The 17,770-nt window shown below is 41.4% G+C and overlaps 1 protein-coding gene across 7 annotated transcripts in view; it reads right to left on the bottom strand.

The window, feature by feature from the left end:
- The window catches only part of LOC147022337 (arf-GAP with GTPase, ANK repeat and PH domain-containing protein 1-like), a 185,509-nt gene that overhangs the window by 40,112 nt on the left and 127,627 nt on the right, over positions 1 to 17,770 (bottom strand). For 5 of the 7 annotated variants that reach the window (XM_085893112.1, XM_085893109.1, XM_085893107.1 and 2 more), the window contains 6 exons: positions 13,865 to 13,957; positions 9,879 to 9,983; positions 9,461 to 9,626; positions 5,541 to 5,669; positions 4,383 to 4,544; positions 455 to 609 (listed from right to left, as the gene is read on the bottom strand). In XM_085893112.1, the coding sequence (XP_085749238.1) occupies positions 455 to 609; positions 4,383 to 4,544; positions 5,541 to 5,669; positions 9,461 to 9,626; positions 9,879 to 9,983; positions 13,865 to 13,957 (810 nt within the window). The remainder of the gene's footprint in view (positions 1 to 454; positions 610 to 4,382; positions 4,545 to 5,540; positions 5,670 to 9,460; positions 9,627 to 9,878; positions 9,984 to 13,864; positions 13,958 to 17,770) is intronic. The other 2 variants (XM_085893110.1, XM_085893114.1) reach the window with 1 other exon arrangement.

The following is a 17,770-nucleotide window of genomic DNA, read 5'->3' on the forward strand; positions in this document are numbered from 1 at the left end:
GGGAGAGAGCACACCTCCGCCACGTTGAACACTTTACGTTTTGTATCCCACTGATAGGCCGGATCTGCGTCCGGACATGAACCAAAATCGAATCGGGTTGTTATTGTCACCTCATCAACTCTTCCAACAAGTTTGGTCATCATCCATCTCCAACTTTTTGAGATATCGTGCAATGTATCGATTTTGGCCGTATCTCTCAATGGTGAAGAATCACTTAAAAATTACAGTCACCTGATCCGGATCTTCATCAAAATATAATCAATGTGTTTGTCACAAACCCAACCTGTCCACCAAGTTTTGTCCGAATCTGTCCATAACTTTTTGAGATGTCCTGCTCATTGACAGACAAGGGTGAAAACATAACCTTCGGTGGCAGAAGTAACTAGTATTGGATATCATACAAAACTAACACTCAAGTACATTGGCTAACAGAACATAGGTACTGATGAAATACCTTTTGCTTCGTGCTGTGGCAGCATTGCAAGCTTGCTAGAATCTGGCTCTCAATAGCTTGCACCCAGGCCTCACGCTCCTCATTGCTGGAGGCTTCAAAGTGCCAGCTCTGACCCGTCAGGGACACGACGATGAACTCGAAGGAATCATCGGCATCTTTAGGTCAAAAAGGGGGCGAATTAGGTTAAACCATCAGTTTCTTTTTTAACAAGCATCAATTATGTTTTACATTTTAAACTTTCTACATGCAAAAAAACAAGTCTTTCTTTGGGGTTCTGTGTTTAAAGTGTGTGCTCGGGCTGTGTTTATTCTGTACAACAGAAAAAAACCCCTAAAACTGACACCAAATACAGAATACAAACAAACTTCCTCATTGAAGTTGAATATACAGGTAGTGGACAAATAAAAAATGGAAACCCCAATGCAAAGTCATTTAATAGGGTGTTGGGCCACCATGCGCTGCCACTATGGCCTGTATTGCCATGGTTTCGAGTCCACCAGTCTCTGGAATTCTGCAGGAGCGATGCGGCATCATTCTTCCATGATAAAGTCAATCGACTCACACCTGCATGATGGAGGTGGAAAACACCGACTCATCAGGCATCATTCCAGAATATCCCATAAATGTTTGATGATTGGGTTCAGATCTGGTGATTGAGAAGGCCACGACATATGGATAACATCAGTGCCATTCTCATCAAACCAATGGGTGACCAGATGTGCTCTGTGGATGGGAGTATTGGGAGGGTCTCATCTTGTAGCAATGCTCACCATAATTCTGGGCAACCCGGCCTGTGCAGCATTTTTTTCATGACTCTAAGTATGCCGGGATGATATTTGCTTCATTAACACGTGGCCACAGTTTTGTGGAAGCCGTTGCTTGACGTCCCTCATTTACCCAGGTATTTCCATTTTTTTTTTTGTCCACTACCTGTCCATTAACGTGGCAATTATTTTGCTGTACATTTCATTCCTGATCGTTTTTATGAAGTATCGACATTCTTGATCAGATCAATATTGGCAATGTAACTCATGGATATACCAATGAAGGACCAGTGATTGGACGGAATGGCATTTGATAGGTCGGGAAGGCCATAGAACAAGAATCCCATGCCAAATGGAGTAAATGGAGGCAACAATGCTGTGGCGGTTGGGCTTGGAGAGAGACGCCCACCAGAATGCCACGATGTCATCGAGCATGACAAATGCTTTGACAAAAGTCTACTTTCAACTGGGCCGAACAGAAGTGAACTTCGATGATGCAAGCAAAACTATAAAATTTGATTAGCCCAACAAAATCTGATGATGATGTGCAAAGAGGTGAGAGAAGAGATGAGAAACCGGTCAAACTGAACTCCAAAATGGTGTGCAACTTACTTTTCAAACAGCTGTCATAATTTTACTAATGTGATCCTCTTTTTATCATTTTCAGCTTGCCTAAAGATAAGGTTTAAAGTTTCTTCCGTGTAAGTTTCAACCATTTCGAACAATTTCTCTGTCCCAGTGGACACTCATTTTTGAGACGGTTTTTTTTGCGATGAAGTCATATGTTCCTCCACAAAGGCTGTTTCATAAGGTCAATCCAAATGCAATAATTCCATGATACAAAACCATCAAACATATTGTTGAAAAGTTGAGATATGAGAAGTGTGAAAGACCGAATTAAAGGACACAGTGGTACGAAAACCATCAGTGAGAACACCCGACTCTATTGAGGCTGCAAGAGAAGCTTTGCAGGCTTCTCCGAAAAAGTCAACACACCGACTTGCACAGCTGGTGAGAACTTCTCGCATGATCGCTGGCAGAATCATACACGACGGTCTGAGACTGTATCCGCACAAGATACAGTTACTGCAGCACCAGACGAAAATAAGTAGGAGGGAGACGTTCGAATTTTGCACCGCTTATTGCCCAGCAGATCGAAGACGACCATGATTTTGTAGACATCATCTTCAGTGACGAGGCCCGCTTCCATCTCAGCAACCCAGTGAACAAACAGAATATGCCACTCTAGGTTCGGCAGAACACCAACTGCACAAACATATGGAACAACTAGTTTCTTTAGGGAAAGTACTGATTTGGTGTGCAATCGGACGTAGCAGGATAATAGGACCATTCGTCTTTGAGATCGAAGCCGGACAAATGGTGACGGTCAACACACAAACAGTGGATACATGGACAAGCTACAAAGAAGATTCATTATGGCACTGAGAAAAAAGTAACACACGATGATGAATTCAGTCATCTTCTAGCAAGACGGTGCACCACCGCATACGTACTATAATGGTGCTTTCGAGTTTTTGAGACGACATTTCTTGGGTGATCGACTCATTTCTCGACCGACGGACAACCCATGGCCTCCCTACTCCCCTGGCCTGTCACTTCCCGACAACTACCCAAGTGACGGATGCGTACCAGCTCCAGTTCTTAACCGAGTCATCGACAACTTCAGTGTCTGTGTGGCAGCTGTCATCCAGAGACGCGATGGTTGGATTGAGCACTTCATCAACTACTAATTATATCACTCCTTATTGCTTGTTGAAGCATTTTCTTTCCTATAATAAACAAAAAATGTAACTAATCCTGTGTATTATTGGATGAAAACAAACCAAATCGACCAATAATTAAAAAAAATTATTGTTGTGAAATATAAAGTTGCACATCATTTCTACATGGGTTTACATATCAAATGTGAGGCTCGTGAGGTACAGATAAAGGCCAATTTGACCTTTCATGCATTTACCGTATCCACACCCCAGCCCTCTATACCTCCTGCATGTAGTGGGAGGGAGTCACACAGGTAAACACAAGGAGGGACATTGGCTAGGTTACTGGTACCATCACACCTCTTTGGCATCCACAGCCCAAATACAAACGGTCAACAGACTTTACTTCCCCATTAAGACAACGATCAACAAACACTTAAATTATAGTTGAACGTAAGAAATTGTCAATTATGATTTGTGTACTCCAAGTGCTGACACAGCATAGTGCTCAAGCAAATGTTTGAGAACCATTGACGAACATTACAGACAATCAAATGTGAATAAATTAAATTTGTATATATAATCAGACTTCTACAAGTCCATATCTTTGCAACCTTCTGGTGGATTTTGAGAAGGTAGTATCCATTTACAAGACAAATGTCACACACTGCACGAACGCAGCATCCTGTCTGGTGAATATCATTTGGTAAGATGAAGCGCACCGTTTGAGATGAATGCATTTCCTGACAGGAAGTGTAAAACAACCATAAACTAAGGTGATTTGGCTCCGTGTGAAGCACAGGTGATTACTCGTAGCTGTCGGTGAGTAACACTCGCATGGTGTTTGCCAGTGAAACGATAACAATCGATTTGTGTGAATCCCAGGTGTGTTCCAAATGCATTGGCATCGTTTCCTGTATTTTTATTCCATATTTCGAAATTTGTTTCATTGTATGTATATATATATATATATATATATATATATATATATATATATATATATATATATATATATATATATATATATATATATATATATATATATATATATATATATATATATATATATACATATACATACATACACATTTTGGTGGATATGGCAAGGAACATGTAGGATAACAACTGCTCTGGTAAATTGCAGGTGATTCAATCGTCGAGTCAAACGTTCCACTCGGCAGCAATAAGGGGGTGACTCGGGTGATTTAAATCATTCACAGGCGAATCCCATATGACGTACATTCCATTGTGAGGTGAAAACGAGCGAATAACCGGTGCCGGTGGGTGAAGTGCTAGCAACAGCGATGTACTCAGACAAGTTCCGTCGGTAGAAATAACTGACGTCATTTGCAACGAACAAAGTCCCATTTGCTTTCGCTCATATTGTCGTTGTAATTTGAACATATAACCTCGACCCATCGTGTTCGAGTGGATTAAAATTACCATCGCCAGGATTGCCAGTGCCATCCGCTCGGATCCCACCCGCACCCTTCTTTCGCCGAGACTTCTTGCGGTTTCCATGTGGAGAGACAGGAGGCTCCATCTTGGGACTGGTTGTACAATGCACTGCTGCAGATAGACATAGCGAGTCTCCACCTCCAGTCACTGTAGAGTTTGTATAGACAGGGAGATAAATGGAGGTGGGGGTGGTGGAAGAAGAGGGGAGGTGAGTAGAAGAGACATAGACAGTGTGAGTTCTTTGCCTCTGATTCAGGTGAAACTAGAGGGGGAGCACTCGGGAGAGTGCAAAACCTCCGCCGCCAATACTGCTGGATCACTCGAGTGAACCTTGTATCTTATTCATTAAATATGATGTCAACAGTGCTGACAGTTATAGTTCTTTTCTCCAACATTTTTTTTTGGGGGGGGGGGGGTTGGAAATCACTTAAAACATGTAAAAATGCAAAAAAAAATTTCTTTTTTCTCAAACAATTTTGGGGGGGTCAGAAATCACTTAAAATATGTAGAATAGCAAAAAAATTATTTTTCTCCAACAATTTTTTTTGGGGGGTAACAATTTTTGGGGGGGTTGGAAATGACTTAAAACGTAGAAATGCAAAAAAAATAATTTTTTCTCTATTTTTGGGGGGGTAACAATTTTTTGGGGGGGTTGGAAATCACTTAAAACATGTCGAGATGCAAAAAAAAATTCTCTAACAACTTTTTTGGGGAGGGTTGGAAATCACTTAAAACATGTAGAAATGCAAAAAAAAAAAAAAAAAATTCTCTATTTTTTTTGGGGGGGGGGTAAAAACAAATTTTTTTGGGGGGGGTTGGAAATCACTTAAAACATGTAGAAATGCAAAAAAAAAATTTTTTTCTCGAACAATTTTTTTTTGGGGGGGGACCAAATCCAAAATTTAATGGCATGATCCTTGGACCATACCTAACCCTCGAAATCCGTCGAGGAGTTTTTCCGTAATACTGTTCACTAACAAACAAACAAACAAACAGAAAGGGGTGAAAACAGTAACCTCCATCCATCTTCGAAGATGGCAGAGGTTAATGACACGATGCATGCACGAGAAGAACCGAGTTCAATTAATCAGGAAGAAACCTTCCAATAAGTTCTGAAGCACTGCATAATACAAGAAGCTTTACCATTGCTGTTCAAGGAAGAAGAGCCAGAAGCTGCTGCCTCTCCCCACTGCTCTGCCCCGCACATAGAGAAGGAGCGAAGATGGATTCCGTCACCACGAGTCCCAAGGCCTGGGTCTGCAAATGCACCCCCTGCATAGCACAAGCACGTTATACACATTTGTCCCTCCATTGTAAAGGAGATGTGTGAGGGGCTTCCAAAGCAGAACGTGTGTGTGTGTTAATGGTTCGAGTGCACGGTCGGTGGTTCAAATCCAGACTGAGTCAAACCAAACACTTTAAAAACATGGAATGTGCTTCTTCTGTGGTTGATGGTCAGCATTTAAAAGGTTGGAGTATGGAAACACAATGCTGGGAAGGCAATGGCAACCCACCCAGAATAACCCTTGCCAATAAACTGCTTCGGGCAGCACCAACACTCTGTAAAGATCATATGGTACATCAAATAAAATAAAAATATACAGATCTACAGTACACCTATACATCTTATAAATACTTTCAAGCGTGTGTGTTTGTATGTACGTTATTCTTTCATGGCCGTACCATAGCACCTTCAGGGCCCAAAATGTGGGTGTTGGTACTTTAGAATCTGGGCAAGGTTTAAAGCTACCAGACATTGGCCTTGAAGTCTGTTTTCATGACACCAAAGCCGCAAGATGTGAATATTATGATATGGGTTCAGGCAGTGTGGCCGCCGGCATGAAGGCAAAAGGTAACCACCATGAAGCCAATAACTCCATTGCTTTTCAATGCACAACATGTGCCAAAACTACCACCGGGAAAAGCTCACCCATACAGGCAGTGCCAGGTACCCCTTCGAGACTAAATATATGTAATTATGCAATTCTGACTTGGACCAACATCTGATGATGACCTCATCATGATTGCATCATGCCTGCCAACCCCAAAGGGCATCCATGCCATCTGCCACGTGGACACATTGAGTTACATTCACCAATCACAACCAGGAAGTACCATTGATGTTATTAAGAAGTCGGGAAAAGTATTAATGGTATTGTGAAATTCTCCTGACTTGGACCAACGTCGTGATGATGACGTTATCATGACGGCATCATGCCTGTCAACCCCGAAGGGTATCTAGCAGTTCATGGGAGGAAAGTCCACCCTCACACTGCCTTCCCTTGCCAGCCCCTCATGCCGCCTTCCCTTCCCCTCACACTTAACTCCTCCAAAAGACCCTCCCCTCGACATCTCCGTGTTGTCTCCACATGCTATAATAACATGCTGTTTTAACATACCCTATTTTGTTCAACCCTATACAAACCCACACCTTCTCTACAAGTCCTACTTCCAAATGCAAGTCCAGAACCCCCTCCCTTCATGCTTAGCTCCTCCTAAACCCCCTTCCCTCCTCCTCCTCCTCCCTCCCATCCTCATTGCTCCAACCCTCCTCCCAGAGTGTATAGCGATGTTTGGTGAGGTGTTTCGCCCTCCCCATCCCCCCCCTTCCTCACTCTTCCCACTTTCTCACTCCAACCCCCCACCCTTCCTCACTCCAACCCCCACCCTTCCTCACTCTTACCTCTCTCTCCCTCCCTCCCTCTCCCCCCCACACCCATCCTCCCTCTCCACCCCCCCCAACCCCTTAATATCCTAATATTTCCATCAGTGAAGCGATGGGATGTATTTTATAGAACAGTATATAATATTAAATATCCATATATACATACATATTTTGTTCAACCCTGGATGACCCCACAACTTCTCAAAACAATATATATAAAAAACAATAAAACAATACTGTACATATACATACACACACACACACACACACACACACACACACACACACACACACACACACACACACACACACACACACACACACACACACACACACACACACACACACACACACAGATACTTTGAGACCGAATAGGTCTTCATTCCAACGACTGAAACCCATCCACGTGTGGAGATAGCCACGAACAGCAACTTGCTCGCACATGACACAGGTGGACAAAGTATGCTTCTCGGATTATCCTTGTACACATCATCTTTGAGACATCTGCAAAGATAAAAAAAAATCTTGTGGGCTCAGATCAGGGGAATGTGGAGACCACTTGATGCTGAAGTATCAGCCAATCACTTTCTTACTGAAATAACTTATCACCCACTCACAGGACTCATTCCATGTAGTGTGTTTTAACATACCCTATTTTGTGGGTATGTTACATGTAGGGTTTGTTAGGGTTTGTTCGGGTTAGGGTTAGGTTAGGGTGAAGGAAATCGCTGCGTTGTTCTTCTCTTTGAAAGAGAGGTTGCTCTTCTCTCATCCTGCTGAAACCATTGTTCTTCTCTTTGAAAGTTTATCCTGTGACCAAAAGCAGCCCAGAACTCATTCAGCACTTTAATGTAGCACCCAGGAGTCGACGGTCATGGCCTTACCGCCCTCATCTTCAAACCTGAATAGTTCAATGATGCCATGCTACACACCAGGCCGTGCTCTTGATTGAATGCAAGGGTCACTGGCCAACCTCATTGGGCTGTTCTGTGTCCCAGTGGACATCTTCCTTTGAGTTGACTTGGCCATCAAGCAAAAAGTGAGCCTCGTCAGAGAACCAAATGTCGGTGAGAAAACCAGGCCCCTTCTCAATTTTCTCCACAAACCACCAAGCCATTTCAGATTGCTTGTTTTTGGCTGGGTCAGTGAGTTTGTGTCTAACTTATATTCTGTCTGGATAACGTTTCATGTCATCATGTAGAATCCTCCTGAGACTTGACACTATTAGTCCAAGTTCTTGACTGCTGTGGTGAAGCAACCTTTTTGGACTGTTTCCGACTGACTGTGGGACCGTCTAAAACACCCCTTGAATTCTCGGTGAAGGGCTTCTACAGAATGAGTTGCTCTGTACATTGATTTTCAGTTTAAGTGGTGCACAGTTCCTTGCTCTCAAAATTTCCTTGTCCATTTGAATATTCTCTCTTTGCATAGGGGTATATGCAGCTTGGTGTTGGCTTAATGGTTAGGGTGGTGGACTTTGGATCCTAGGGTCCTGAGTTAAAATCCCACTCAGCTGTTGAATTAATACCAGGTGGGGTTAACTCGGCCTGTCATTCCTCCGAGGTTGGAAAAATGAGTGCCAGAATGCTGGTATACTGTGGCGGAGTGGCGACCCGTCCAGGATTGTGCCCAATAACCAAGGAGACTACTTAAGCAGCATCAACGTTCTATACAGAGTATGGTCCCAATCTTCTCTCTTTATAGGGGCATCTCTGCAGTTAAGTTTTCTCTTGAACTTTCTTTGAGTTTCAATGAAGGATTCTACAGGAAAAGTCTTTTCTTCATTTGTCCATGGCATTGTTTCCTATAAGAGCTAATCTATCATTATCTGAAATAAGAGAAAAAAAAACAAAAAATTAAATTGACGGTGAATAAAAACGAAGTGTTTCGATTTTTTTGGCACACCAAGTAGTAGGATTATATCGTAGGATGCGTATGTGTCTGCAATTCAATTATATTGGGAATCCAATTCCACTGTCTGCATGTGTGTGCATGTGGTGTGTGACAGCTTTTCCATGAGCCTTAAATCCTGTTTCAAAAAAAATAAGTGCAGGTTACGTTGGCCATCTTTGTGATTGTCTATTTATTACATACACAACATGGTAGAATTTTGAAACCACCTTCCTCCTTGTGCCAACTCTCTTCAAATCTATGACTCTCATCTCTATTTTGGATTTTTCTCTCCCTCCTTCCGCAATCCCCTCTCACTTTCATTTTACATTTTCTTAAAGTATTTCCATCACCATCCCCCCCCCCCCACCCTTCTCCTGCCTTCATGCATAAGTAATCAGTAGATCAGCCCTTACAGTGTTTACAAGCACAGCCGAGTTAGCAATAGACATTTCATGAGTGCAACAAAATCTACCTCTATTCTGTTATGGTTTGGGTGCAAGCTCACCCTGTGAGCCAGTTAGCTGAATGCTGCTCACACCCTTAGCAAGACCATTGGCTTTGGGGCTGGCTCCAGATCCGGTGCCCGTTGCTCGAGGTGGTCTCTTTCCAGGAACTTTGACAGTTGTGCGAAGCAAGTCAATCTGTTTCCCATGAGAGTTCTGCATGTAGTCCTGCAGAGACAGGCCTTCTTTATGTGTCAAGGCTCAAAATATTTATTTTGCCCTTGAACATAACAATCGCAAGTTTAATATATATATATATATATATATATATATATATATATATATATATATATATATATATATATATATATATATATATATATATATTCAGTATATCACAGCTTTTAATTGGTAGAAACAAAATGTGGAAGAATAATGAAAACAATGCATCTCAAGAGGGTGGTGCAAAGCATTGCTTACGTGCAGACTGGGGTGGTACGTCAAAATGCCATTATCGCAGAGAGTCAGGTACTTTTTCTTCCATTCTTTATTCAAGGACTTTCCGCTGCGTTTCAGGAGAATTCCCTAATAAGATAAATAAATAATAAAGTGAAGTAACACATTGTTCAATTGTTGGTCACCCTTTTGTAAAGCAAAGATGGTTGCATAATACATATGTACGTTATTTGTTTATTTTGCAAAGAAAAGGTGACCACATAAAGCAAGTGGCTACAAAATTACTCCAACAATACAAAATATCGATTTGCATAAATAAGTTACAAAACAAGGGCTACAACACTAGAAACTGTAATTATACAACCCGACTTGATAAGGATGCAAAAGTGGGATGGGAGAGCCAATGCAGCAATAATGCCATTCCATTCAAAAGACAAAATATTTCACCATGCTTTCCCATTCGTACTGGCAATCGGTGTAAAACAACTCACCAAAGTTCCTCTTCTCTCATTATAAAGTCCCAAACTGGAAATTAACAAGAAAAATCCAAAACTTTCAAATAGCACACAAAGCAACCCAAAAAGGCTCAAAAGTACTGTCCGACCTTGCTCTTCACGGGGGATACATTCCTGGAAAATGCCACAAAGAGCGAATCTGCGAATAGTGGGGCATTGTTTCAATGGAAAAAGGGGGGATCGGTTTCTGGCGGTTCATGAGGAGAAAAAAAATCAAAAATCCCTGGAAAACAACGAAAAAGCCCGTGAAAAAAAACGTGAATATGCATGCAAAAAACCCGAGAACACGCAAAAACAACAACAAAAAAACGTGAAAAAATCCCGCAGATACGCAAACACAGGGCTACGAATGTTGAAGCAGGTCACATTTTATAAACTGCGAATACGCGGGTTCTGCGAATAGCGCATCCACTAATAGCGGGGTCCGATTATCTGATTCTCTATATCCTTGTTCAAATGAGATGGGAAACTTGGAGTTAGCATCCGTGATGTGAACGTTACAAAGTTGGCATCATAGAGAAAGGTTACGACGACGTATGAAAAAAAACATAGTTGTTAGATAGGTTAGCAGGAGGTGAAGGTGTGGCATCTGTGGGTCGTGGCCATTACGGGATAAATGAATCGAATGTGCGGCATATTAGTCAAAGCGAGTCAAATATCCTTGCAAGTGTTGCCACTAGTGCTCCGTAAAGTGCAAGCGTGTCATTCCAGTCCCGTGATCCTAATATTGAAAGGATGGGAAAAGCCCTTAATGTTTGGATCGAGGCCAAACAGAAAAAAGTGACTTTGAATGGACTGGTGATACGGGAGATATTGGACATTTACCATTTCCACGAGACACACGGGGCCGAATACTCAAGTTCCATGCCAGCAAGGGCTGGTTTGAGAACTTCAAAAGAAGATTTGGCTTCCATAATGTCAAATTAATTGGGGAACCAGCATCGGCAGACCATGGATGCTGCGGAGAACTACCCACCGTAGCCCATATAACTAATTGAGGCAAATGGATTTATGCCAGAATAGGTCTTTAATGCTGATGAGATGGGATTATTGTGGAAGAGGATGAAAGCAGGAAAGATCTGCTCTGGGGTTCAAGGTGGTGAAGGATCGTTTTACCCTCCTCCTATGTGGCAATGCAGCAGGTGACTGTCATAAAGCTGGTCTTATGATCGCTGAATCCCCCTCCCCACTCCAACAGCATCATCCACCTGAGCTCAGTCTTGTAGTATATATTTTTGACAGATTATGTAATATTCTTACCCACTCTATTTTATTTACATGTTTATTTAAATGTTAACATACTTTATATATAATTGTATGTGTTTATTTCAATTGTGATGTGTATATTTTAGCTGCCGCCCACCTTCCTCTATATTTTCTCAAAGTCCAGGAACCTAACACCCATTTTCCAATAGGCCCTTGGTTTTAACTATCACAGCATTTTCCAAGAACGTAGTCCCTGCGATATTTTCATTTTCACTCTCACAATCTCACACTCTCACTCTCAGGAACAACCCTTATATTCTTCTAATAATAATAATAATAATAATAATAATAATAATGATAATATTTTCTTCTTTTTTCACAAGGCTTATTTCTCAAAATGCTTTCACGACTAAACAATTAGTTCATCCAACCTCCTCTTGTACCTACAGCTCCACTTTCCTCAGTGTCTTCAATGAAAAACATTTTTTTCCACCCCTCCCATTAAGTCTGTCTCCATATGTCCAGTTTGGGGATTGTGAGAAGTCAATTTTGCAGAGGTTGTGTCCACACGACAATCAATTCTCCTTCACATGTATTAATGATGCCAAACCCCTCCATCTCCGTACCCTCCCCATTCACTGCTTTCCCCATCATCCCACCACTTCTGAGTTTCCCCCTGCTCCTCCACCTCGCTGCTTGCCCCTGCCCCACATCCTCTCAGCTTTCCCCCTCCCATTTCCCCCCATATTCCCCCACCCACCCCTTTTGGGCTGGTGCTCCTGCCTCACACTTTGGTCAGCTTGACGCTGGGGAAACCAATGCATTCAAGATTATTGGATTCTCCCATGGTGAAGCGGAGTTTATGGGCCTATAACCTTCACGTCACGGACAGAGCAGTGGCTTCTCTGTCTTCTATGGACTCCTTTCTCGTCTTGCACCCTCTTTACTGACAGTGTACGGTCCCTCTCCCTCCCCCTCATGTTTCTGCACAACGCACAAGGCTTGCAAACAAGCCTCTTCTCGTGAGACTTCCAAAATCCAGAACCACTGCTCACCTCCACTCATTCAGTCCTCCTTTCTCTCAGCTGTGGAATCAACTTTCACATTCTCTCCAATCTCATTATTCTCATCTTCTCAGATCATCCCCATTCCAAAACCATGATATTTTCTACCTCCATTAACTCTCCCCAAGCCCACCTCTTTCCAACGTTCCTGTTTTTCCTTCCAAAGAGTTTGCTTCTGTATCCATCTTGTCCACCCCCTGTGCTCTCCCCTCCTCATTCTATCTCATGCCATTTATATTCCTAGTCCCTCTCTATTTTTTCCCTCAACCCCACTCATGTATGTTTTCCCCCTCTTTCCTTCTGGTGTTCATTTTGTTCTGTTGCGTCCCGATCCATTATACGTTCGCACTCCTCCACGAGCCTTGATTCTGCATTAAAAATAATTTAAAAAAAATTCCTCCATGTCAATGCCCTCCCCCTCATCACCCCCTACATGCCCATGTCATCTAACCCCACCCCTTGTGTGTGTCCCCCTCTTCAGAACCCCTCCAACTCATGTCCCCTCCTTCTACTCCCCCCCACCCTCACCTCACCCCTCCCATCTCTCCCTCCTCCTTCTCCTAGCTTCTTCCTCTCCTTCTCCAGAATAAAATTGGTGTGGCCTCATGCGTACAAAGCTTCTTTAATAAATATTGTTTGAAACTTGTATACTTTTTATTGCAGGTTATTTGCATTGGAGGCAAGAGCACTGCATCACAGAGCTACCTTTGTGGCCAACTGTATTTCTTGCAAATATAAAGATTATATTTTGAAACAAATAATGCAAGTTTGGGATAGAATCGCAGCGTAATGGCACACAGTGTTAAAGCCCAGTTTAAATGGATGGAGAATTTGTACCTAAAGAGTTAGAGAGGAATAAAGAGATGTTTGCTTCAATGAAACCGATTACATAGACAGTAGCACATCTCATCAGTGCAAAAATGATTTTGTATTTGCAATGAGATTTTATCAAACTATCTAATGATTCAGAAACTCAAAATCTACTGCAAAGCAGTCTCGCGTCACTCGGGTGAATAGTTCTCAAAATAAAATTAGATTTTTTTTCTATTACCTTGTACTGTTTATAGCAATATGTCGTCTGTAATTCGCTTCATTAAAAAAAAATCTTGTTCGAAAATTATGTTGTACTATTCTAGATACACATATTAACACTTTTTTTTTAAAGTATCCAATAAATGGATCACTCAAACACAATCCTCAAGATGGAAGTAGAAATAGAACTGACCTGTTTGATGGGAATAGCTCTTCCAACACCCACGCTGTCTGACCTGCCATCAAATGCCTTCCTCTCTTCCTTTGCATCAGAAGTCTTCCTCGACTTGTAATAAAAAAAAACGTTGATGAAAAAGTATATTAGCACATTATTGGACAAATACTGTACAGTATGCTTTTAAGATTAATTTTTTTTATTATTGTACACCACTTCTCGCTATTCCATCTCCAGGTGCTGCATAATGTCATTGCTGGATGCCGAAGGCGCCGGCGATGACTTGCGCCGAAAGAGCGTACTCAGTTTTCACTCCGTTTGTTTGTCGTCTTGTTTGTTTGTCCGGGCGATATATCAGCCATCCTTTGAGCTTGGAAGCTGAAATTTGGACACATAAGTGAACAAGTGCTTTGGCAAAAATGATATATTTTTTTTGATTAATCAATTGATTGATTCATTACTTATTATCGACTTATGACTTATTTATTTTCTTTCTCATCTGGGAAATATCTCAAGTACCTTTTGAGCTAGGAAGCTGATATATTTGGATACGACAGTGAACAAGTGATTTGGCTCTCAAGGGTATTTTGGATTTGATTAATCAATTAATTATTCATTTTTCAATTAATTACTTGATTTTCAAAAAGTTACACATTTGAATGAAACGGTGGTGGTTTCGGTATGATATTAACCAATTGATTTCTAAGTTAATTTTACGATTATTATTTATTTATTTTAATTACGCAATTAATCAATCAATTATTGTACACCGCTCCCTCCCAATTCCATCTCCACGTGCTGCACAATGGCATCGCCAGTCACCGTCGCTTGCGGGAGGATATGTTATTTATTTATTTGGCATGGTATTTGAATGTACCTCTACTTGTTATTAATACTAGTGGATATACCCAAATGGGTGATGGGATGAAATGGCAGGGTGTCCGCTAATTACCGTTCCAAATTCAAACCATAAAAAAAAAACGAGAGTGAGAATTGCTTTGCAATAAATGTCCTCTACCAGTTCCAATGAACGTTCGAGAGTTAAAATTTTGTTTGCATTTAATGCACGCTCGAGCCAATACTGGAACAATAACGAAGAAGAAGAACCTTTCGAACCCACCGTGTTTTGTTCATTTCTAAGCTTTGCCGATTTTGTATTAAAAATAACCCGATGTACATACATGAAGTATAAACATGCATACTGCTCATGTGCATATACAGTACATCGTGGTTATGTACCTGGGATCATTCCACTTGCACTGGGCCATGGACTAACACCCAGGCCTAAGGCCTGAGGCCTGCCAATCTGTGCTGCTTCATGCAATGGTGGCACATGATTTTATGAGGGTGGAGTCAGACCATCTGTCCAGCCAATGGGTGTAAAGCAGTGGGGTGGAGTCAGAGCAGCTGAACACTGTCTGAGGCATAATATGTAATATTTCCTAAGTCTAAAAAGGGGATAACTGTGAAAAATTAACAAAATGTCCTGAAACTCGAACCTTTTCTGCAACTTATCATAATAAAGCCATGTACCAAGTTTCAGTTGAATATGTTGGAGGGTATGGGAAAAAGTTGGAAAAACCACAAGTGAGACGGATGGACGGACAGACGGACAGTAAACCTATAGTTCCCTCCGGTGAACCCAGTATGGAACTAATAATGACCTGGGATACAATGATGCATTTTGCTGCATGTGAAAGGACATTTCTCAGAGCTTTATTGACCTTTTTGCGTTTCCAGGTATCAAATGTGACACATGACATCACATTTATTGCACGTGGTGTCCCCACAAGAAAAAGCGCAGTCTGCTTCCTTGCTTCTCGAGACCAAATCGGCTACTCGCATTAAACTTCAGGTCAACCTATGGAAGGCAGGCACAATCGAGAATAATGATTTGTGAGTGTCACAAAAAGTTTATGGAGACTGGTAGCATCCTGGCGAGGAAGCGGGTGGGTAAGCCAAGCACAAGTGCCGAGGATGTTGAACATGACCATACGTCATTCGAGTGCAGCCCCCACAAGTCCATTCAGCTTTGGATGATGATCTTGACAAACCATGACAATAAAACTTTTAGAAATTTTCTTTCCTATACAGCAAACGACATTGCTGGATCTCATGACATCCAGTGATGAAGTTGCTGGTGGCATTATGTTTTCGGGTTGTTCGTCCGTCCGTACGTACGTACTTCCATGTGAATGTTTTCTGTTTTCTCTGCAACTGCTTATCTGACACAAAATTTTCATCATCGATGCGACAACTCGTGCAGAATTTTTTAATGATAATTATGACATCATAGGTCATGTGGGGTGGCAGCCATGTTGGAAAAATGGAAAAACTTTGGACGTCTATCTCCTAAACCGCACCATGGGAAAAATTGAAATTTGGCATCTGATGACGACTCTGCATGCGGTACATGGTCAAATGACAACGACTCAGACAACATGCGGTTGAGACGACTCAAATCATGGAATAAGAGTGATTTGACTATGACGTCATTGATCAAGTGGTATCCCGGTCAAAATTCGACATGTAGAACGCTGCATTCGATCAGTATGAAAAGTTAAGACGTTCATCTAGGGATAGATTAGTTGACAGACAAAAAAAATTATGACGTCATCGGTCATGTCGTTTGGCAGCCATATATATATATTTTTTTTAATCTTCTTTTCCAGAAGCACTTGAAAGATCAAAGTGAAACTGCACATAAATGATCGACTTGCTATGTTGAATAAAGTTTGACAACTATAATGTCATAGGTCACATGGTCTGTCAGCCAACTTGGATTTACCCTAAAACCTTCAAAAATCTTCTCCAGAATGGATGGACAGATTGAGGGGAAACTCAACACACGTATTCAACATGTCTTGCAGATACTAAGATGACAAAGAATAATTGATGCCACGTGGTTCCATGGCCATATTGGATTGAAGAAAAAGATTAAATAATGTTTTTTCTGGAACCGCTTATCCGATCAAAGCAAAATTTACTAATAATCATCGAACAATATAGCTACATACAGTGAGGAAATGATGATGTCATAGGTCATGTAGTGGTTCAGCCATATTGGATAGAAAAACGAACCTTATCTGATCAAAACGAAACTTCACACATGTGATCCTCCACCAAATCATGGGCGGACCAAATCACCAAATCATGGACATACCAAATCATGGGCGGAGTCCAAATTTTCAATGTCATAGGTAACGTGGTTTGGTGACCATGTTAGTTTGAAAACCAAAAATAAAAAAAACCTTTTTCTCCAAAACCACTTAACAGATCAATGTGAAACATATTGCGTTACATGGAGCAAGGGCGGTGGGCTCACAACTGCAAAGTTTTGCATCAATCACAATAGCAGTTTCTGAAACATTAAAAAAAAACATTTTCTTGGAAACCAATGTGGCTGCCACACCAGGTGACTGATGTCATTTGAAGTCAAATTCATGTAACAAGTACAGTGGATCATAAGTGCAAAGTCTAGTAATGACAGTTTAAACGGTTTCAGATAAATAATTGTTTAATTATACCCTTAAAACCACCATGTGATTGATGAGGTCATTGTTAGATAAAATATTTGCAGCAATGGCAGTGGATCATCACTGCAAAGCCTCCCATCCATCAAAAGGCTGAGTGGTTTCAGAGAACTATTTTTTTTAATATGATCTACTCGGCATGGGGAATATTTGTTGAAAATTTAAACGTTGGTCACATGCTCTCGCAGCCATGTTAGACAAGAAACCTTATCCGGTCAACGCGAAACTCCAGACATGATCGGCCACCCATTGTCTAACAGCCATATTGGCTTGAACGAAATTATTTTCTGAAAAAAGTCTTTCCCTTGAACCGCTTCATCAATCAATTTGAAACATCACAGTTATGATCTGGGAGACGTGGAATATATGTTTTAAATTTCAACCTGATCGG

Source organism: Eptatretus burgeri, chromosome 8 (genome assembly GCF_056783735.1).
Source record: "Eptatretus burgeri isolate ZD-2024b chromosome 8, Ebu_testis_v1, whole genome shotgun sequence".
NCBI lineage: Eukaryota > Metazoa > Chordata > Myxini > Myxiniformes > Myxinidae > Eptatretus > Eptatretus burgeri.